The 20,745-nt window shown below is 45.0% G+C and overlaps 4 protein-coding genes and 1 long non-coding RNA gene across 8 annotated transcripts in view; 1 reads left to right on the top strand and 4 right to left on the bottom strand.

Moving 5' to 3' along the window:
* Positions 1–2,911: 2,911 nt before the first annotated feature.
* On the bottom strand, positions 2,912–7,796 carry LOC143359235 (mitochondrial 10-formyltetrahydrofolate dehydrogenase). Its single transcript, XM_076797037.1, has 8 exons — positions 7,636–7,796; positions 7,343–7,408; positions 6,722–6,863; positions 6,407–6,641; positions 5,190–5,869; positions 4,708–5,122; positions 3,876–4,534; positions 2,912–3,712 (listed from the first exon to the last, which is right to left on the bottom strand). The coding sequence occupies exons 3-8, from the start codon at positions 6,855–6,857 to the stop codon at positions 3,135–3,137; spliced, it is 2,703 nt and encodes a 900-aa protein (XP_076653152.1). The 5' UTR covers positions 6,858–6,863; positions 7,343–7,408; positions 7,636–7,796; the 3' UTR covers positions 2,912–3,134.
* A 1,070-nt stretch (positions 7,797–8,866) lies between these two features.
* On the bottom strand, positions 8,867–10,919 carry LOC143359236 (protein Red). The gene is made up of 3 exons (XM_076797038.1): positions 10,770–10,919; positions 10,150–10,663; positions 8,867–10,075 (listed from the first exon to the last, which is right to left on the bottom strand). Exons 2-3 carry the CDS (start codon positions 10,639–10,641, stop codon positions 9,014–9,016), a joined length of 1,554 nt encoding a protein of 517 aa, XP_076653153.1. The 5' UTR covers positions 10,642–10,663; positions 10,770–10,919; the 3' UTR covers positions 8,867–9,013.
* A 182-nt stretch (positions 10,920–11,101) lies between these two features.
* On the bottom strand, positions 11,102–13,095 carry LOC143358703 (N(4)-(Beta-N-acetylglucosaminyl)-L-asparaginase-like). The gene is made up of 6 exons (XM_076796048.1): positions 12,832–13,095; positions 12,387–12,746; positions 12,164–12,320; positions 11,868–12,093; positions 11,513–11,811; positions 11,102–11,446 (listed from the first exon to the last, which is right to left on the bottom strand). The coding sequence occupies exons 2-6, from the start codon at positions 12,514–12,516 to the stop codon at positions 11,188–11,190; spliced, it is 1,071 nt and encodes a 356-aa protein (XP_076652163.1). The 5' UTR covers positions 12,517–12,746; positions 12,832–13,095; the 3' UTR covers positions 11,102–11,187.
* A 1,398-nt stretch (positions 13,096–14,493) lies between these two features.
* On the top strand, positions 14,494–15,623 carry LOC143359373 (uncharacterized). The gene is made up of 2 exons (XR_013083105.1): positions 14,494–14,757; positions 14,846–15,623. It is a non-coding gene; the product is annotated as an uncharacterized LOC143359373 (long non-coding RNA).
* The window catches only part of Alpha-man-iib (alpha-Mannosidase class II b), a 152,725-nt gene continuing 146,933 nt past the window's right edge, over positions 14,954–20,745 (bottom strand). For all 4 annotated transcript variants that reach the window (XM_076797281.1, XM_076797284.1, XM_076797285.1 and 1 more), the window contains 2 exons: positions 20,277–20,745; positions 14,954–19,794 (listed from right to left, as the gene is read on the bottom strand). In XM_076797281.1, coding sequence (XP_076653396.1) covers positions 17,649–19,794; positions 20,277–20,745 — 2,615 coding nt within the window. In that variant the 3' untranslated portion in view covers positions 14,954–17,648. The remainder of the gene's footprint in view (positions 19,795–20,276) is intronic.

A 20,745-nucleotide genomic window follows, 5' to 3' on the forward strand; every position in this document is an offset into this window, starting at 1 on the left:
GTTTCCGCCCAGCGCGATATCAACCGGAACACAGGAAAATCGTGCGGAGCTTTGTGCTCGATAACCCGCTGCGTTTTCCTCTCTCGAGAAACTGTTAACGATACTCGCGTGTATATCCGGTAGAAACGGCCCGGAATCTTTTTGAATTCAGTCAAGCTCGATCGACCAGGATAGAGGATCAAACTCGTAGAGGAATGGATTTTTAATCGCGATACACACCCACACTTTCTCACGGTTCTCTGTTCGATCTCGAGATTTCATCTGTTGAACACGCGCGCGCACGCGAAGATGAGCGCACGGCACCCCATGCGAGATCCCGAGGGCGACTGAACACGCTGAACTTGATTTGCGGAACAGCCCGAGAAGAAGGGAGGATTCCGAGAGAAAGAGAGGAACACGTGGTGCGACACTCCGTGAAAGAGGGGACCCTGCTCGCTCTCCGGACTGCTGAATCGTTGCGACGCGATGCGCCAGCGTCGAATCAGTCGCCGAAGGGCACAGAAATCATGCTTTCGGCACCTTCGACACGCTGAACACGCTGCAACGATTATCACTGTCCTGGGAGCTTCGCCGACGTCACCCACGGTGTCGGGAAATTATTCGATTACACGCGTTTATAACAAAAATGAAACAGTAGAAGAATTTAAAGATATTGCCGTATTATTTTCAGTTCAAATCAATTCCTGTTTCACTCCAGTTTGTTACGATTCGAGCAGAGCATTTTTATTTTGCATAAAGATCCTATTGATAAGTCTACCGAGCAAGACAGATGTCTACCTCGCTCTGCTTTTCATTAAATAACATATAGGACAATGGGAATTTACATAAAGATCGGTAGTCTAACGATGTCTCGTTAGGATAACAAATGCGACGTTAGAATTTGTTCCCAGAACCAGAGAATTATTTATGACTCGACTTAACACTAGGTTTACGGGACCCGTCAAAATGACGGGTTCTGACATTTTTAATTTACAATTCTTAAAATTCTAAAGATACATCCGTGAGGAATTATTCATCGAATTTATTTCTTTGGGTATATGTTATTAAAAAGAAAGTGCTAAAAATTTGGGCAGCACATTCTCGTTATTTTTATAAAGTAATGTAAAATAGCCACTTGTAGTGCTCCGTAAACCTAGTGTTAATATAACATTATGCAATTTGAACGGTCATTTTTATTTGTAGGAGGAGGAAATACGTGAAGTAGGAATAGAACCGACGAAGGAAGGCGTTCTCGAGCCACTCGTTTCCCTTGTAATCGGGAACGCGTTATCTGATCTGCTAGAGGTCCAGTCGGAAAGAAAGGCGAGGATGGAAAAAAGAAGGCGGCCAGATAAATTCAACGTGTAGCTCGGGTTGCGTCGGGTTGGAGGGAGAAGGGCGGGCAGGAGGATCGCGGGAATGGGAAAGGGTCAGAGGGCAGTGTCCCGAGGCAAGGGGCCACAGCCAGGGCCACAGAAAAATTTGCATTTCCTGTTCACGATGAATAATGCCGGCCGTCGTCGAATCAGCCCGGTCCGATCCCCGGAATTTCCGCCTGATACCGTGGCAAATAATCACAAGCGTGCCTGACTCCTCGACAAACAAGGAAACATCTCTTCTGTCAGCTTGCGCCTCGTCTTTTCACTCTAGAAAAGCTCCAAAGTCGATTTCCCATCGGAAATCTTGCTACGAAAAATTTGCTTCAATTTTGCAAACAAGTGCAAACGAATTTATTCTATTTTCGTCCCAATTAAGCACATAGATGCATGCTTTCAAAATGAAATGGAACATCTAAATACTTGGCAATTCTCTGGATTTCCAACTTCTTTATCCATTATTGGACTACGGATCTTTTCACATACTAATTGTTTAGGAATACAAAAAAAAAAGGTATATATTCATCGTTTTAGTTGCATTTCTGTACAGGAACAGAACGATTTTAATATTTCGTTTTAATATTTTTTAATGGTCTTCCTGACTTCCAGAAAGCCACCATGGATTTTTTGTAATCCTTCCCAGGAGCCAACGGGGGAGCACAGCTTTTCCTATGTGTGTCTGCGTCGCCAGGGGTGACTTCGAAGGGTTTCCAGCGAAGAAAGAAGAGAAGGGAGAGGAGATGTTTATGGGAACAGCTGTTCCTCTCCTGGGGTTGTTGACCATGCACACCTACTTCTGCTCGGAGGTCTTTATGAGGGCTCTCCTGACCCCCAGGTATATTTAACACGTGACCGACTTCCATGGGGGAAGATCTTTCCGTTTCTCGTTCGGTCATGATGTTCGTATCAGCAGACGGCCGGAATTGGCTTGAATTCAGTCCAACCGCAATCTGTTTTCTTTCGTTTGGTATCGCTGCAATATAGATCTCTGCATTTGCGAGGTTACAAACTGTAGAAAATCTTTCAGCTCCCACTGTTCTAAAATCGTAGCTAAAACCAAAGAATATTTTCCTAGAAAATACGGTGTGGCGGAAGCGTTTGGAGATAATGAAACACTCTGGTAATATCAATATAATCTATCACATCACCCTAATCCGGAGCTGCCTGCTCCTAGTTTTCTAATTGTTGATCAATTAAAAATTCTGTCGCTGAATTGTTGGAATGTTGCAACTGACGTGGAATAATTTCTTTTCAAGGACGCTTCTACGAAGAATGGAGCGAGTCTGAGTCTGGGCCGATCCGCTAAGAAAATAGCCGAGTACAGGAGAATAGAGAGGGAGTTTCAGCAGGAAAGCTGAATGGCGTAACGGCCCGGCGCGACGCGGCGACCGAGCGGAGAAAAACGGAGCGCACACTTGTCTCCGGACAAAAAACCACGGTAGAAACATCTGGAGCCTCGAGATCCTACGGTGGCCCCATGGAAAAAAACCGTTTGTGTAGCGTATACGCGTGGGAGCATCTCTCGCGTCCATCCGCGCAACGGTGTACGCAGTGTGTATTGTAAAAAAGCTTTCCAATTTATTTATATAAATAGAACGACGTACATAGATGTAACACAGATGAATAGATACAGATAAATATAGTATGAGATGATTGGAGATCTCGTGCTGACGCTATACACACAATTTTAGGTAGAATTCTCTGTTGGGCATGCATCGATTCGCACGAGTCTCGGCAGTCGGAGTGGCGAATGGCGTGAGTAATACATTCAGGGCTGATTTAGTACTCGATGGTGATAGTCTTCGTCTTCAAGTATTCGTTCAGAGCGTCCTGACCGAGGTCCTTGCCGAAACCGGACATCTTGAAGCCGCCGAACGGCGCTGCGACATCGGTTTTGTTGTACGTGTTGATGAATACTGTGCCAGCTTCGATCTTCTCGGCGAACTTCAATGCTCTGCCGATGTCCTTGGTCAAGACACCGGATGCCAGTCCGTATTCAGTACTGTTCGCTCTTCTGATCATGTCGTCTACATTCTTCGAGCTGAATTTCGAGATCACCATCACTGGACCAAACGACTCCTCCTTGGCTATGTACATGTCATCCTTCACGTCCGTGAATATCGTCGGCTCGAAGTACCATCCTGGACGGTTCAGCCTGTTGCCCCCGTAGACCAAGGTCGCTCCATCTTGAACCCCTCTACGGACGAAGTCCAGAAGCTTGTTCAGATGGGCCTTGTGGTTCTGGGGACCGTGGCTCGTGCTCCTGTCCAGAGGATTACCTACTGAAATCTTCTTCGTCTCCTCCACTACTCTCCTCAGGAACTCGTCGTGTATCGACTCCTCTACGAACAAGCGTCCTGTTTCGGAACATTGAGACGTTAGAGCAAGAGTATGCAGGGTATATTAGATAGTTAAATGGGAGCAAAATGAATTGATCGCGTTATAGGAGGGCTGACAGTATTTGAATTTGTTGGACAGCGTAATTAGCACAAACAGTTAACTACAACAGTTCGCACGTACCGGCAGCAATGCAGTTCTCTCCCTTGTTGAAGAACACGCTGTTCATCCCGACTCTGACCGCGTGCTGGATGTCAACGTCCTCGAAAATTACCAGGGGACTCTTGCCACCGAGCTCCAGCGAGACTTTCTTCAGATTGCTGACCGCGCAGGACTTCATGATCGACTGTCCGATCTGCGTAGACCCGGTGAACCCGAGTTTCCTGATCAGAGGGTGCTCGCAGATCGCGTTTCCGGTCACCGTGCCATTTCCTGGCACTATATTCACAACACCGGGCGGGAATCCAGCCTTGACGGTGAGCTCAGCGAATTTTAAAGCTGTTAGAGGTGAGGCTTGAGCGGGTTTCATCACCACGGTGTTCCCTGCTGCTAAACAGGCCGCCATCTTCCAGGAAAGCATCATCAGGGGATAGTTCCACGGCGTGACCAGGCCACAAACACCAATTGGTTCCTTGCGGGTGATGGTCAGGTTGCGATTAGGCCTGGCATGGCTGATGGGTATCGTGGAACCTTGGATCTTGTCGCACCAGCCGGCAAAGTAGCGCCAGGTCTCTATGGACATGCCTATGTGAGTCTTCAGGGCTAGAGTGTAGACTGCGCCAGAGTCCAGGGTTTCTATCGTAGCCAACTCTTCCTTGTGCTCCTCCATCAGATCCGCCAGTCTGAACATTTCCAAGAATTTGTTTAGTAAATTATATACGAACGTATTCCTTTTTTAAATAATTTTTACTGGGTCGAAAGTAATATATAGCTACTTATTTTTCTCGTAAATACATAAAATTCGCAGTCCACTGATTAGATTATACCGGTCAGTGTTTGATAAGTAGTAGCTTACTTGAAGAGAATAGCTGCGCGCTCTCTGGCACTGATCTTGCTCCACTCGCCCTCCTCGAAGGCCTTCTTGGCAGCCTTGACCGCTCTGTCCACGTCCTCCACAGACCCACACTCCACCGAGCAGATGACGCTCTCGTCGTGAGGGTTGATGGTGTCTATGGCTCTACCCTGACCATTCACGAATTCACCATTGATGAACAGTTGCTTGGGGAACTTGAGCTGCCTGTTGTTTGCCTGGATCTCCACTGCGTCGTACTTGACATCTTTAGAAGCGGACACACCGCGCGCAGCCAGGATTACCGTGCTGGCGAACTGACTGAACACCGGGGCCATGAAGACGTCCACGTTCTGCAACGTGACCCCCAAGTTGTCCTTCACTTCCTCTACCATCCTGACCACGTCCATACTTCCAGCACCTGCGACCAATGACCCCATATAATTCTAATCTCGTTAATCTTTCAAGTACCGGGGCTAGACTCTTACCGGAGGCGAAGAAGTCGGTGTCATTGTCGATGTCCAAGTTCAGGATGCCTTTCCAGATCCTCTTTAGGGTCTCGACGGACTTCAGCTCATCCTCCGTGAACTCTACCGCCGTTTCCTCGCTCTGCTGGCCGAATTTCTGCGCTGGGATCGTTCTGGTTCCGATCTTAAGTCTCTTCACGTTCACGAGGTTGCCGTCGACAGCACGGATCAGCAATCCTCCTTCGTGGAGAATACCTACACGATCCTCCACGGCCACCTGGGACAGTTCCTGCGGCAACTGGTCAGTGGCCCACAGACTGGACCCGAACAGACGGACCTCCTCCCCTTCGATCATCGTCCAGGCACCTGGAGTACTATCCAGGCCACGGATGAAATCGTGAACCTGCTTCGCTGACTTGGTCCAGTCTATTTTCTGAAGCTCCTTCTTGTTCAACATGGGATCGTAAGTGGCACCCTCTTCTGTCTGGACGATCATCGGCGCAATTCCCTTCGCCACGAGGTCCACCGCCTCCCCCATCGCTTTGATCCCTTCAGGGTAGAGAAAGTTGTTGTACACACTATCTAGAGTGTCGTCAGCCTCTAGCTTGCAGGACTTCTGCAGCAAAATTGGCCCAGTATCCAGGCCGTCATCGGCCCAGAATACAGAAAAGCCAGCGGTGTCATCTCCCTCTATCAGGGTCCTAAACATATCACAGGAATTATTACATTAGTCGCATTAGTTCGCTTAAGGTCCGCGCTTTTGGATATAGGGCGGCCACGACTCGCTATTCTCTCTCTCTCGCAGGTCAAGGTCTCGCGGAATTATTAACGCTCGAATAATTAATTGCAGGTAACAAGCTCGCATCCTAAGACAGTGCAAGAATTCATGCGGAGAATCGAAACTGCGCCCAAATTAATCCCACGGTATTATTAGATTAAATGCGCATTATTATTATTATTATTAATTACGGTATTATTATTAGACTTAATGCTTCGTTTCCTGTTATCGGTTATCGGCGTTCATTCGGAATGCAGAAACTCGATAGCTCGAGAAACCGATCCGTAACCGGTTCTGTGACCGCACACACACACACACACACACACACACAATCGATTGATTCACGCTCGCCCTGCCCACTTATCGGACTGTTATGCTCGCACATAATCACAGTGGCACAGTGTCCACTATACTCTCGAGCTCTTTCATTAGAGGGATACAGATTTCGGGCTGTACTAACCAGCTTATAGCACTCGCTCCACGATGCCTGGGTAGTATGGAAGGATGATAGCATATGGTCTTGTGGCGAGGATGGTTGATCACCTCCATGGGGATGAATTGGCTGCAGAATGGCAACACGTTGAGATCAACCTCGATGCTCTTGTACAGGTCCCAGACCTCCGACAACATCACGCCTTTGCTTCGCCATGATTTGATCTTGAACACCGGTGTATTGTCCGCTTTCGCTGTGATCGCTGTGCATGGAAATGTAAACAAATGGTCACCGGTTGTCGACAAGCGTTGTCGTGAATTGCCGTAATATTAATTACTCCACCTAACGGATCCTCTCGGCTACCCTTATCGGGAATCGTAAAGACGCCGGTGACCTGGTGACCATTTTGCCTCAGTAGCTTGTAAACCTCCGCCGCGAACGGGCTCTGGCCGATAATGGCCACTTTAAGCTGCGCCATCGCCGTCTGCGATTCAATGAAACCAATTAACGCCGATTTTTATCGCAGCGGCTACACCATCGGCAGAAATTTTGGTACCTCTGTGATCCGCTTAAACGACTCGAGCAACTATATGAATACTTATTTTCATTGAATAACAGACCGGGAATCTCGTTGGCCATTTGAAAGAACACCAACTTCCAAATTGAACAAGACATTATCACTAGACTGCGGATTTATATGCGAAATAAAATTTGTTTGCATTAATTGCAAGACGTGGAAACCAAATAGGAATTTGCTTTTCTTTTCAGTTGTGCGATTAAGTCGTAAGAAATGTTTTAATCTCCGTTCAAACTTATACTCACCCATTTTTCTCATAAATGCATAATATCTGCAGTCTAGTTATCACAGAGGGTTTTCAATGGTTCCTAACTTTTGGCCGGTAGTGTACGGACTCATACACGCAGCCTGTTAGTTTGTACAGTGTGCATTTCTTATATACATACCTCGAAATGCTATCTAATTGGTGCGATCGTTGTCAAATTTTGCTTGTGCTGTGTTTGTTAAGCAAGCTGCAAAGAAAAGATATGATAAGGAGGAGAGCCGAAGTTGTGCATGCGAACGGTGCCTCTAAATCATGCGATTCCGGGCTGTCACCTCTACCGTATGCTATCTTTTACCGAGGCTACTATTGTTATAGTTCTAGCGTACCGTATCCGCTGCCCCGAGTTGTTACCGATGTTTACAAACACCGTTTGCGTTAGCGGATTAGAATGTAATTTAGAATAGAGTTACGTACGGAACTCACGACGTACGGGCGCCAGGAGAGAAAGTTTTTCAGCAGCAGCATCAAGAGATCGTTCCACGTTCACTTTCTCGTCTACCGTGCTTGTTTGTGGACCCGTTCACTTGAACACTTGATTATTGTAACACCTCAACGTACTCGGGCCTATCGACTGAACTCGGGTCCCATCCAGTGCGTTTATATAAGCTAACTGTATCGCGCAGCCGGGGGTCAAGATGTTTCTGAGAAATTGCGATTCTCACTTATCTTCGGGCACTCTCGATAAGCTAATTTGAATCGGCACGCGCGTTTTGCGGTGCTTCCCCCCCAGCAAATTTGGAAAACTTCGCAATTCCGATTATATATTACGTAATCTCGTAAAGTCTACCGTGTAGGAACGTTGTTTATTTAAACGTCAATTTACATCCTTCTCGGGAACATTGTCTAGGATGTCTTTTCTTTTATTCTTAAATTTTGTTATCTTTTTTTTATTAGAACATTGTATACTTGTTCAGGACATTACGTCGGACCATCTTTTAACACAAGGTTTACGGAGCACTAAAACTGACTATTTTACATTACTTTATCAAAATAACGACAATGTGGTCTATCCAAATTGTTAGCCGTCTTTTTTATAATACATACTCAAAGAAATAAATCTGTTCGGATGCATCTTTACAATCTCATTAATCGCAAATTAAAAATTTTAGAACGCGTCCCGCAAACCTAGTGTTAAATAAAGATCATTTAAAACCATTTTGTAGAAATATCATTACAGTTAGAATAATAATAATAGCGTATAGCATAGTGTGGTAGATAGAATACGAAGAATCGTAAATTAAATATTCATATTTTTTTATTCTTTACAATAATGAAACGTCATGACCGCAAAATGACCGAAATACCAGGAACCGTTTCGAAACTTCGGCGCAAAAGCGGACGTCATGGTGCAATATCGGATCACGAAAATTGCGTGTAATTATTCTTTGCATATTGTAATGTAACTATATAGATTGCGATAGATTTTCGCATGTGCCATTCAAGTTCGGACCAGTTCGAACAGGTTCGTGTGAAAGATTCCCCCTATCATGGGTCATTGGTCATTGATAAGCTGTTTACTGGACCAGTATTGTAACCGGTTCGAGACGGTTACGGATCTGGAATCCAAACATCCTTGGTGACGGTGGTCCACGTAGACGTAATTTCTGAAAAAATATTGATAAGAACTCGATACGACAAAAACATGTAGTTTTTATCTTGCTGTCAGTTTATATGGAGCACTGGGATGAGCAAAAGAACGATTATTTACATTATTAGACTATACATTTAATTACATTAATCGAGATTAATATTAAAAATAAGCGCGACGGAACGGAGCGTGGTCCAGATTGCTCTAATATCTCGGCACTTTGAATTCCGATCCACCGTCCATCACGGTACTCGGTTTCCTCTTGTTCATGATATTTTGAATTTTCTGCCATTCTCTGTCCAACTCTGCCTTCTCGTTCTTCTCCTTGTTATATTTCCTCGTCCTTCGGCCGTCAGCCATTTTCACACCGTACTGGAACGCTGCTTTCGGCAGGGCCTCCTTGTTGTTCATGTATTCGCTGTACTCTTCCGGTGTGTCGAAGTCCCATCTTCCAATGGGACCTTTCTTGTTGCCAAGGTCCATTTTCGTGTAATCGACTTCGTCATCCGAGTCGTCTATCGCGTCCTGCATCTCGTCCAAACCGGGGTAACACTCCGCGTAACCTTCAGGCTCTGCTGCCAACTTGTTCAGCAAGGCTCCTTTTTTGGGAGCATTGTTGTCCACGGTGGGTGGCGCAACGCTCGGTAACTGAGGAGCATTCGCAGTGTCATCCGTGTCCAGATTGTTCTCTGGTTTGTCGAAGTACGATCCCTTCTTCTTCTCCCTGGACTGATTCAAGTCCTTCTTGCCAATCACAGGAACATAATCCCCGATATCCCCATAGATGCTTTCGTCCTGCGGCCTCGGCGCGATGTCCATGTCGTTCATGTCGTCTGGTCTGGATCTACCATCCTTATTCTTCTTTCCCTTCTTCCCGTGGCGATTACCTTGTCGCAAGTAAGACAATATTTGCGCCAGTTTGTTAATCACTATGTCGTTGGTCGTCAAGGTGGGAGTGTTGTCGACCGTGGGCACGTCTGCTTTGCTTCGGATCAGTGTGGTCGGTATATCCACGTCTGCGTTTTCGTCGTCCAGCTCTATTATATAGGCCATGCGACCCGGCGTGAACAACTCGTTCCTCTCTATCACTTTCGACTTCATCGTCATCACGGTTTTGTAAACATTGCGACCGATCTTGGTCTTGAACTGCATCTCGTCGTCTTTCTTCTCTGGCTCCTTCTTCTCCTTCACTTTGTCCTTTGGCTTCACCAGCTTCTCCATCTCCTGCTCCTGTTCGTGCTCTTTCGCCTCGATCTCGCTGCGTACCTGTCGAACAAGATTTACTTCAGTACAAGAGACATATTAGAGTATGTGTTGTACTTTATAATTAGCATTCGTACCTTCTGCAGAAGAGCGTAATCCAACCCTTTCACCAAGTGAGTGTGCTCCATGTCACCACCCAAGAATTTCGACTGCTGGATCATTTGCCTCCTGCGTTCTGCCGCGTCCATACCCGACTTCAAATCTGGCGCTACAGCTCTGTATGCGCTGGCACTGTTCATCGGATCCTCTGTCTGATAATCCTGGTTTGTACCGTCTCTACGTTCCCTGGCTCTGTCTCTGTATTTCTCTGCCAGCTCTGCCATCTTATCTTCTTCCTGCTTCTTCAACTTAGCGTAGAAGCTCTTCTTTTTTCTTCTGAGCTCTGCTCGACTACCACCGCTAACATTTGGAGTCTGTGCGGTCTTGGCACTAGCATCTCTGGCAGTCCCAGGTACGGATGCAGGGGTAGCCGATGGGACCGATGCCCTGGGAGTCATCAGCAACTTACGGAAGTCATCGTTCGTTAAACGAACGGACATCCCCATGTCCTCGTCCGTTGTGTCTGGCATTTTTGTGTTTGTTATTGAATCCCTTTAATAGAATTGAGGTTATGTTCACTGAGAAACTGAACAACCAGTTGGACGAACAGGTAAAATTTCTTTTCTTAGTTCCAATTAAATTAAAATACGCTACTTACGATTAGTGTTGTTAAATTCACGGAAGAAACTCGGTAGAGTCGTTATTATAAATCATTGAACTGTTTAACATCAATATCAGACCAAGGAAGATGTCAAATTTGTCAACACGACGAAATGGTCGCTGGCCATCTATCGGTAGCTGCTTGAAATGACAGTTCCTTCTGACTCGTCGTTGGTAATGTAGATTCCCGATTATAATAAATGTCCATGCTAAAATTAGGAAAGTTTGTTTAAAATAGGAACGATATTTATGCCAAGGATTTGTTGGTAAAATGAAATAACTGATTGTGATAACTAATTTATAATTTATAATTTTTTATTTAATATCACGTTTGTGCCAGTTATAGACATGCGGTTTATTCGATAATTCTTTTAAACAATACATCACAATGCAAAAAAGGAGATGCAATCACACTTTCATTTTCTACTCTGCAAGACATTAAAATGTGTATCTATGCAGTCTACTTTCTTCATTGTTGGTTTTGCTAATTGAGGATTAGCAACATAATGGTCGAAACTGGTGAGGCCGTTGCAAGCGGCTCCGTACTCTCCGTCTTTGTTCAATGCAATCACTGCACCCCTAAACATTGGATAATGCTCGGCGATCCTTTGAATTGCTGTGGTTGCAGCGGCAGATGGACTCGCACCTCGTCGCATCTCTTCCACGGCCAGGAAACTGTACAAACATTTATCATTTAAAAATTGCAAATTCAGGCAGTCTCATGCTTTCTCGACTCTTCACCTGGGCAGAAAGCGCATCATTACATCGCCGTCGCCTGTGCCAGCGGCTGCACCAACTTTTTGATCGGCGTATGCACCTGCACCTGCAATCGGAGAGTCCCCGATGCGACCAGGAATTTTGTTTCTGGCTCCGTTGGTCGAGGTGCCTGCAGCTATGTGTCCATTCGAATCTATCGCAATTACTCCGATCGTGTCATGGTTCTCCTCGTCCACGTCCGACTCATATACCTCTATGGTATTTTCCAGTTTGTCCATGGAACGATACGGGCCACAACTTTTCATTGGGTCTGGATTTACATTCTGTAAACAGCAGTGTTTTCTGTGCCTTGATCTCTTATTGTATCGAGAATTTATACCTTCCAGAAATTAGGTTGACAATTATTAGCTTTCCAATCCAGCCACATCTTCTTGGACTCCTCTGTCTGCAAAGACTCCTCTTTGAAGCCCATTTCTAAAGCAAAATTCTTTGCCAGTTCTCCACCGAGCAGGGAATGTTTGGTATTGTGGAGAACTTTTCGAGCCACAGAAATAGCATTTTTTACATTTCTGAGAAGTCCCACACCACCCACGTCCATTGTAACTCTGTTAATACAAGAACAATTCAATAACAGCATTCAAGATATTTGCTAGAGTGAAGAAACTATTATTATACCCATCCATGATTAAAGCATCCAATGTGGTTTCTCCAGATTCATCTGGACTACCTCCAAATCCCACAGTCTTTCTGCATCTCTGTTCCTCACAGAGAGTGCAACTTTCTTCTATTGCATCCAGAGCACTTCTATTTTGATTTCGTAGAACATCCCATGCTGAAAGGAATTTCAAATGTGATAAGCTTGTATAGTACTTTTTTTAAATTATTTGTAACGATGTACCTTTTTGCGTAGCATCCTTGTAGTCCCAGGTAATTACAACCAAAGGTATGCTATTATTTGTGGCATATGTTGAGCCACAGATTGATAGGTAAATAGTTGTAGCAAGGCAAATAGCTAATAGAAGCTTCATGGTAGCAGCTCAGTTCGAAGACTATTGATTGGTATATTGTGGATGAAATAAATAGTCTTCGTTCATAGACTAGGTGGGGATATGTATCTTCTGTTATATTCGATTATATATATGTGTTGGTCTTCTCATGATCTGCAGTTGGTGGACGGTCAAGAACCTCCTATCATCGTATCTTATTTACTCAAGACTGGATATTATTTTCATTGCATATCACAGGTGAAACATGTTTGCTAGACATCAGAATGGAATTAATTATATAGATTAATCAGACAGATCAATAGGGACATGTACTGCCATAATTAAATTATATTTTACGTTAATATTAATCATATCTTATCTAGCTCGTGGAAAAGTTTCAAGTGATAACAGCTACACAGAATGTTTCAGCATAAACAAGGTATCAGAGTGGACCCAATAATTTACGTAATTTAGAGGCTTGAATTGACTGATTTATCTATTTAGAAATGACAGGCATTAATTATACATTCTAATTTAGAAAATAACAAATGTTTTAAACAAGGAGAGTATGATCGGTGCGACAAGGATGAATGTACGCACAGATGATCACTACAAACATTGCATGCAATGCATTTTTCTGTCTAAGGTTCTGAATTACCGACTCTGTAGAAAATGCTCTGATACGATAGCGGACTCCATCGAACTGGAACGGTCAGCTAGCGAACTACATAACGTTGCAACGCAAAAGCGTGTGCTGAGCACAGACGAGGTATTCGTCTGTGATTGAGGAAGCTACATAGATTTTACAGCGTTATCAGCTGTAAAAGTACAATGTTGCCCCATTATATTCATACAAAAACCGTCGATGCTCGCATTGAAAGCGTTCGAGCGGTTTCTTTCCTGCTTTCCGGAGCTGTCGAAATTCAGAGGCATATTAGACTTTTCAATCGCAATAATTTTTATTAAACGATCATCTAAATATTCATTCACTAGTTCAAAAATATTTTTAATTTTTCTAATTATTTATGCAAATGTAAAATTGTTAAATGTTTTGAAATTTTTAATTCGTAGATTTTTTGACACATTCACGCAAACCTGATTATATATGCATGCATATACATGTATATATACATTCACCTAAGTAATCTACAGAACATAAGTATAGTTTCAACAATTAAGTTTTGTACATATTTTTAAAAAATGTTAACATATCAACGTATATTAATTTGAATTTTAATACGAAAGGAATTATTTTCCGACACGACAATATTAGGAGAGGTGTACACAATCACGGCATGATAATTGTTGCAACGTACACGTGCATGTGTACACTGATATTTGTATATCTATCAAAAATTACGCAGTTTGAATGCGTCGTCGAAAACCACAAATGAAGTTCGTTGGTGAACTTGAAAGAGGTGGCACGAAAATTCGAAAAAATTTCGAAATTCAGTAGTATATCTCAACGACAAGTCGGACGTTCGGGAAAATTGAGGGTTCAATAATTATATACGCAAATACGTCTTTTCATTGCATTGTCTTTATTTATTCATTGTTGTTTTTTTACATAAAATGTCGGTGTTACAATACAATATAAATGTTTACATGTGATGTGGATTGCGTAATGTTATTGCATATGGTAACGTCCAGTAATTTAAAGTCGCCGTTACCTAGCGGTAAACTCGAGATCCAATTGGTAACAAGTATCCGAATTTAGCCGGAAGAGGCGCCACTGTCGTGTGGCGAGTCTTCTCTGTACATTCACTATAGATTTGTCGATCACAAAAGAGCATAAATTTAATCTCTAAAGTTCGAGAATTATTTATTTACCGCAGACCTGTCAAACTAATTCAGGTTATTTTAGAACAAGGGTTAGAATAATAGTTCATAGCTGTTCAATTAGAAAAACGATACGTGAAAATAGCCGAAGGTCCATTCTATATTCCATAGTTGCAAATATTTATAAACAATTCCTAACAAGTGTTCTTGTTGGATATCAGTTGCTACATCATGTGCGCCTAATAGTTACCAGGGGATTCGAAGTTTTGCCAAAATGGAGGTGGCACGAGCGAGACGTTTTCTGCCCTTGTACATTATTTCTCTCCTTGTTTAACACATGGGGAGTATAGGAAAAATTAGTTCACAAACTCGCCACTGTAGATGGCGCCTCTGGTTCGTAGGAGAAATTCACCGCAGCAGATAATTTGTGCCGATTTTGCATTGCTTCTTACGACGAAAACGGAATGGATTATTTGCAGTAGAAAGCGTGTAAAATGATTAAGTGTATAAATCTTTATTATAATTTAATTCTAGAGATGTTACTAGCTTACTGAATAATCAGCAATAATTGATAGTTAAATACTTCCTTTAGCTTAGGAAATTTTTGAAATGGAATTGTTAATAATATATGGACGAAATAAAGCTGATAACCCATGTACCGATTAGACTAGCTAGATGACGAGGAAATGAACGCGCTTAATTAAAATATGTCAGTTACTATCTTTATTCAATAAATATAATATTACATTGTAACATAAGGAATATATCCTGGTGTGGTGGTGTGTGATTCTGCAAATATATCTCTATGTACACACATTTAACACACACACGTACAACCGTGTGTGTGTGCAGATGTGTATACATACATAATCTTTAATATAGATCTTTCTTCTCTAGAGACAGCACAAAACACGTAGTATGGTACAATATCGTTACAAGGACAGTTATGAATTTCCGGCGATCCCCTTAACGTTTCAAGTGGTTCCTTTCTGAAGCCATGCAATTAAGAGAGCCTCTCCGTTGTTGATTATCTCTCATATTGTTCGACAACGTTGAAGCCGACAAAAAATGTCTCCTTCAATCATTTAAAACAAAGAATTTCAAATAATGTTGGCTGTTACAATTAAAAACGTCTCGCTGCAAATACACACACATTCGCTACAACTCACAAAAATAAACGATTACACTTTACAGTTCCTTCTCCATTGTCCTAACAACATGACTGAGCTCGCGCGCGCAAATGCTGTACGACCGTATCCCTCTTAATTAATCTATTATTTACAAAGAGTCAGTCGTACGCTTCATCGAACCCATCTCGTCAACCGGAAACGCTTATCAAGAGGAGAGGGTCGCGACAGTGGGCATAGATCCAAAGATAGATCCACAAGAAAATGATCTCGTTAACACCCTATCCACAGGAGCCATGACAAAGCATAGAAATAACAATGTAACATGTACGAAATGAATTTAACATAATACATTGTTCTTATTATTCGTTGACAAGGCGTTGACAGGAGGACTACCCGCTGTGGCGACCGCTCTCGTCGGCAGAAGTAAAAAATAGGTACTTTCCGGCTGGCTGGTGCAGCCAGCCCTGACTTCAACTAAACAACTGTGTCCCTGCTAGAATTGGAAGAGCTTTTAAGAGCCTCCATCCTCGAAGATGGCGGTTTCCATCGACGTGACAAGGGCGGGAAGAGAGAGAGAGAGTCCCCGAGTAAAACGTTTCACATATGAAAATAGGTGTATACCATTTACATTTTATATCCCCCTATCACAATATACTGTCTAAGATAAAGGTTGTGGCTTGATATGTACAATATATTCATATATAAGTGTACGCGCAGGGTGTATCAACCGAATGGTACCCTCTAAACATCTGCTCAAGTTATCGTTCTATGAAGTCACTTTCCGAGACAAAGTTGTGCTTTCCAGCTTTGTCCAGAGATGTGTTTCGCGCAGCAACAAACAAAGCAATTGTTTAAATGATCCCACTTAGCTGAGCCAGCCTGCGCATATATATAATCTGCAGGATGGTCCATTTCACTTGATCGGGGTTTGCAAACTTCCTGGAGGTCTTGATAATTCTCATTCTCAGCGTCATTCCTACAAAAAGAAACAGAGAATAAATCAACATTGACTCTATCTATACTCTTCGCGCTCTGATGTCAAGTTAAATGATCCATTCCCAGCAAATCCCGTTTGCTGTTCTAGCCCGTCTCCCGGGGACAGATATCCTAACGGCTTTGTACAGGTTTCAAGGGCCCCTAAATGCACTTGGATCGTTTGATTCATCTCAGTCTATGCAAAAACGTTCGGCCCTTCGACGCCCGACTCCCACCACGGCGGTGTCACAGAGGTGTCTACGAATGATAATTGACAATCTGAAAAGTCGACGGACAGAGCTAAAATGTGATGGTACGGGTCGCGGGCCTCGGGCGGTTGGACAGAAACGTTTCGACGATTTCCTAGAGGAGGCACGCAAGAGACAGAGCAGCACACATCAAGTTAGAGGACAGCGAGCACGGTTTTCTCTTCTCTACGGGACTCTCTCTTCCCCCCAAAGCGCTCTATCATTGTCCTCAACCTAGGGTAAAACCGAACCGAAAAACGAGGGCGCAGAGTACGGTAGCCTGTCGTATGTATATACAGTGTCCTTTACGCTATTTACACGGGCCCCTCGTCCTGAGAACCGGAGGAAGGACCCAACCGCGATAATAGAAAAGAGAGCGGTGCTATTCCTGGCAACAAGCTTCGAACCAAACGCAAATATTACGAAAATTATTCGTAACACCTTGCGCTACAATTTATTTTATGGTTGTAGTGATTAGAACTTTGTCTGACTCGATATTTTGACAATTTATAATATTCCATACTCATTTCCAAGCAACATTTTGTTTCTTCTGCAGTTTCTATTACGTAATAAACAAAATTCGCAATTATTTTCCGTATTTTTACTTGGAAATAGACCAATTTAACATTACCCTACGTTTCATACGTGTAACATTGTATTTTACATACAAAAAAACTTTCACGTCTCTCTTTCGTTTGGTATGTTTGCGTTCGGTTCCAAACTCATTACCAGGGCTAGTACAATACGATCGGTGTACCGCGGATCTCCGCGCGTTCATCATAAATGCATAGTGGTGTTTTCGCTTGATCCTGAACGTTGGAAATCTTTGACTGTCCAGTAGAAACGGTTAACGAGAAACATGTGTTGAAGTATTTCGGCGCAGAGACCCGCAGTCTGAAGTCGGCTAAAGAAAGAATCATTCTGCCAGGTGGTGGAGACAGGAAGGGGCAGTGTCCTCGTAGCATCGTGCACCTGGCCGTCAGCTCTCCGACGAAGGTGCAATGTTTCCCGGCGCTTGTCGCCCCGAGAATCAGGCTTAAGATCATTGGACGAAGTTGACATTGAACGTGCCCACTTCCATGGCTCTGAGCCCTACGTCCTGCAGACCGTCCTTCAGTCTCTGCAGGGTCTTGGTTCCGGTGAGCGAGGTCTGCGTGACGTTCAAGTTGGCCAGCTTGAAGAACGAGGTCCCTTGTGTGATCCGGTCGGCAAGGGGGCAGTGTTTCAAGGCCACGTCGACGCCAACGGAGCAGCTGTATCCCTGCCGGTGCAGTACCATCAGCGCGCTGTTCACCGGGAAGTTTGGCAGTTTCTGATCATGATTGGTCCTCAGGTTGAGCAGGTGAAGGTCACAGGGGAAGCTCTGGCTTAGCAAGCGGACCTCCGGCGTCATGCTGATCTCGGCCTCGGTTCCGTCCACCACAAACATGTTCACCGGGTAGTTGAGCGCGTTGCTCAAGTAATTGGCGAACAAGGACGGCTTCGAGTGCTTCTCCTTCTCGCCGGTGGCGATGTCCTCGAGCAGCAGCCAGTGCTTGATCACGGTCCTGCGGTTGTCGAGCAGACCCTCACCCATCCCTCGCGAGTCGTCGTACAGAGTTCTCCTGTCTAGCATCACCTCGAGCCATCCTGGCTGATAGCTGGCAGCCCCTTGGCAGTGGTTCACCAACAGAGTAAGCCTGTGGTTGGTGTCCTCGATGTAGGCCATCGTGGTGATTGGGAAGTAGTTTCCCTCTATGCCGATCCTCTCTATCTTCGTCCTCTTGATCATCTGGTGGCCGTTCAAATCGGTGTAGAATTCTGGCGGGTCTCCGTTCAGTATGTCGGTCTGCAAGCGCATGAACATCTCTGTCTCTCGGTTCTTCGGCGGCGTCTCGAAGTCGACGATGTTCCTCAGGTAGATCGCCTCGGCTAAACCACCCTCTTTATGGTAAATGGCTACATGATGAGTCAACAGTTTCCCATACTCGACGGTTAAACGGGAGCTGAGCGTGCCGCTGACGATGTAGATCTTCTGGTGAGGCGTGTAAGCCTCCAGGACGTCCTTGTCGGTGTCCCTGAGGTTCGGGTCAGGCATGAAGAGGTACGCGCCGCTGTGGAACTGCGCCGACGTGTACGCGGCGAACTGTATCGCGCACTGCATGATCTTTCCGGTCGCTTTCTTCGTGACTCGCTTCAGGAACCCAGTCTGGCCGTCGAACAGCAACTTCATCTTCTGGTTCTCGAGCTGCACGTCGCCCACCTGCATCGGCTTGATGGGGAACACGTTGTCCTTGCCGCACCGGCTACAGTAGACCGTCGAGATCGCTTCTACGGGTACCTTGTCGATCTGCTGGAGATGGTAGGTGACTATCGCCAGAGGCTTCAGCTCTACCACGAACAGCAGGACGTAGACGTCGTGGGTGATGCTCGTGGCGTTCATCACCGGAGCTATCTGATATGGGATCGGGTTCTTTTGCGGGTCCAGCACGCGGATCTTGTACGAGGTTACTTTCAGGCTGATCACCTCCTGCCTCGGCTGGGCCAGAGGGTTGAACAGGACGATCTTCTTGGTCTCCTGGCCGTTCACTCCGATCGGTATCTTCTTCGGCAGCTTCTCGTAACTGTCCCTGTCCGATTCCGCCAGCACGTAGACGGAGTTCTGCTTGCTGGTGGTCCCGGCCAGCGACTGGATCACGAAACTCTGCAAACTGGTGGTGTCCGAGATGGATTCGAATAGCTTCAGAGCGTAATCCTTCATGACGAACGACTTCGAGGTGCCCGTGATGGCGTCGTGATGCTGGAACAAACCCAGATTCCGCCTGGCCTTGACCAACTTCTCGAAATACGTTTCGTACAGCATGAAGTCTTTGCCGGACTGCTTCGCCACGTTCAACGCTATCGTGTACAAAATCTCGGCCGATCTGAGGTTCGCCTCTAACTCCCGGTCCAGGATCTTCATGTACGGTCTCGTGGTGAAATATCCGCTCCAATAAGCTGGCCTGCCTTCGCTAAAGATGTCCGAGTAGACGAAGAAGTCGCCTTGCAGGGTGGGGAACGACTCCACCCGCTTCCGGATCTCCCGGAAGTAGTCCCTCGGCGTGCCGAACACTATCTCCGCGTTGTACTCTTCTCGGCGACTGTTTATATAGTCCATCAGGATCTTGTAATTAGTGTACTGTTGGTCCCACTCCACCGCGTGGTCGTACCTGAAAGTGACAGTCTCGTTAGAGATGTAGAGGTTTGTGGAGATGAGACGAAACCAAGGTCAATATTCTGAACAACCTTTTGTCCCTGGATTTATGGGCTTGCCTTTCGTAAACGATTACTCTGCAATGTTCTCGAAACTGTAGAGTGTAGTGCAACGTACTAGAACGTACTATTAGGTTGTCCCAAAAGTTTCTTTCCTCAAAGAGTTCGTTTAGTATCGTTAGGAGACACGAACACATACAAAAAGCATGATCATTTGTTCATTAATGTTTCATTATTTCACAAGTTTCTTTACATTTAGTTATTTTACGTTTACTTTACGTTTGTCTGTTCAAAAAACTAGTCTGAAAACGAAACAAACTTTCGGGACAACCTAATAGAATATTGCAGAATTACCTCACCCAGCTTTGTCTAAAATCTTCTTTTATCGGAGTCTACAGTTTCGAGAACGTTCGAGGATCCACGGAGGGATGATGCTCACCGGAAGTCATCGCCAAGAGGCATCAGCACCACGTTATGAGCAAACAACGATCCAGTGCGAGAATACTGTTCGAGGAGCAGCTCCGCCATCTGTTTCACGTTGTTCGGCGTGATCTCGACGGCTCTGACAGAGTACTCGGTGTACTCGCCCCGGATCTTCCGGAAGTCGAAGTTCAGGCAGACGTGAGGATGCGGACCGCACGAGTGTTTGATGTTGTAGATGTCGAAAGGCTGATTATGGGTGAGCATGTCCGCCTCGCCTGTCTGGTCCCAAGGCTGCAGCCACATGAAGTCGCCGTACTGTTTCTTGGCGAACCATTGCTTCCACGCATAGTGGATCCTCTGGATCACGGTACCGGAAGCTCCAGACGCCTTCAGGAAGTAGGGGATGGTCCCGCCGTGGCCAAACGGATCCACGGACCAACCGGACTCGGGAACCACGTCCAGGTTCGTTTTAAGCCACTGATGAC

Source organism: Halictus rubicundus, chromosome 11 (assembly GCF_050948215.1).
Source record: "Halictus rubicundus isolate RS-2024b chromosome 11, iyHalRubi1_principal, whole genome shotgun sequence".
Taxonomy (NCBI): domain Eukaryota; kingdom Metazoa; phylum Arthropoda; class Insecta; order Hymenoptera; family Halictidae; genus Halictus; species Halictus rubicundus.

Coding starts and splice junctions, on each gene's coding strand:
- LOC143359235 (XM_076797037.1), bottom strand. CDS start 6,857: ATGGCGCAGCTTAAAGTGGCCATTATCGGCCAGAGCCCGTTCGCGGCG. Junction 6,642..6,721: donor TAGCCGAGAGGATCCGTTAG/GTGGAGTAATTA, acceptor TTCCATGCACAG/CGATCACAGCGAAAGCGGAC. Junction 4,535..4,707: donor CGCGCAGCTATTCTCTTCAA/GTAAGCTACTAC, acceptor GGAAATGTTCAG/ACTGGCGGATCTGATGGAGG.
- LOC143359236 (XM_076797038.1), bottom strand. CDS start 10,641: ATGCCAGACACAACGGACGAGGACATGGGGATGTCCGTTCGTTTAACG. Junction 10,076..10,149: donor ATTACGCTCTTCTGCAGAAG/GTACGAATGCTA, acceptor CTTGTTCGACAG/GTACGCAGCGAGATCGAGGC.
- LOC143358703 (XM_076796048.1), bottom strand. CDS start 12,516: ATGAAGCTTCTATTAGCTATTTGCCTTGCTACAACTATTTACCTATCA. Junction 12,321..12,386: donor CAAGGATGCTACGCAAAAAG/GTACATCGTTAC, acceptor AATTCCTTTCAG/CATGGGATGTTCTACGAAAT. Junction 11,812..11,867: donor GTCAACCTAATTTCTGGAAG/GTATAAATTCTC, acceptor TGCTGTTTACAG/AATGTAAATCCAGACCCAAT.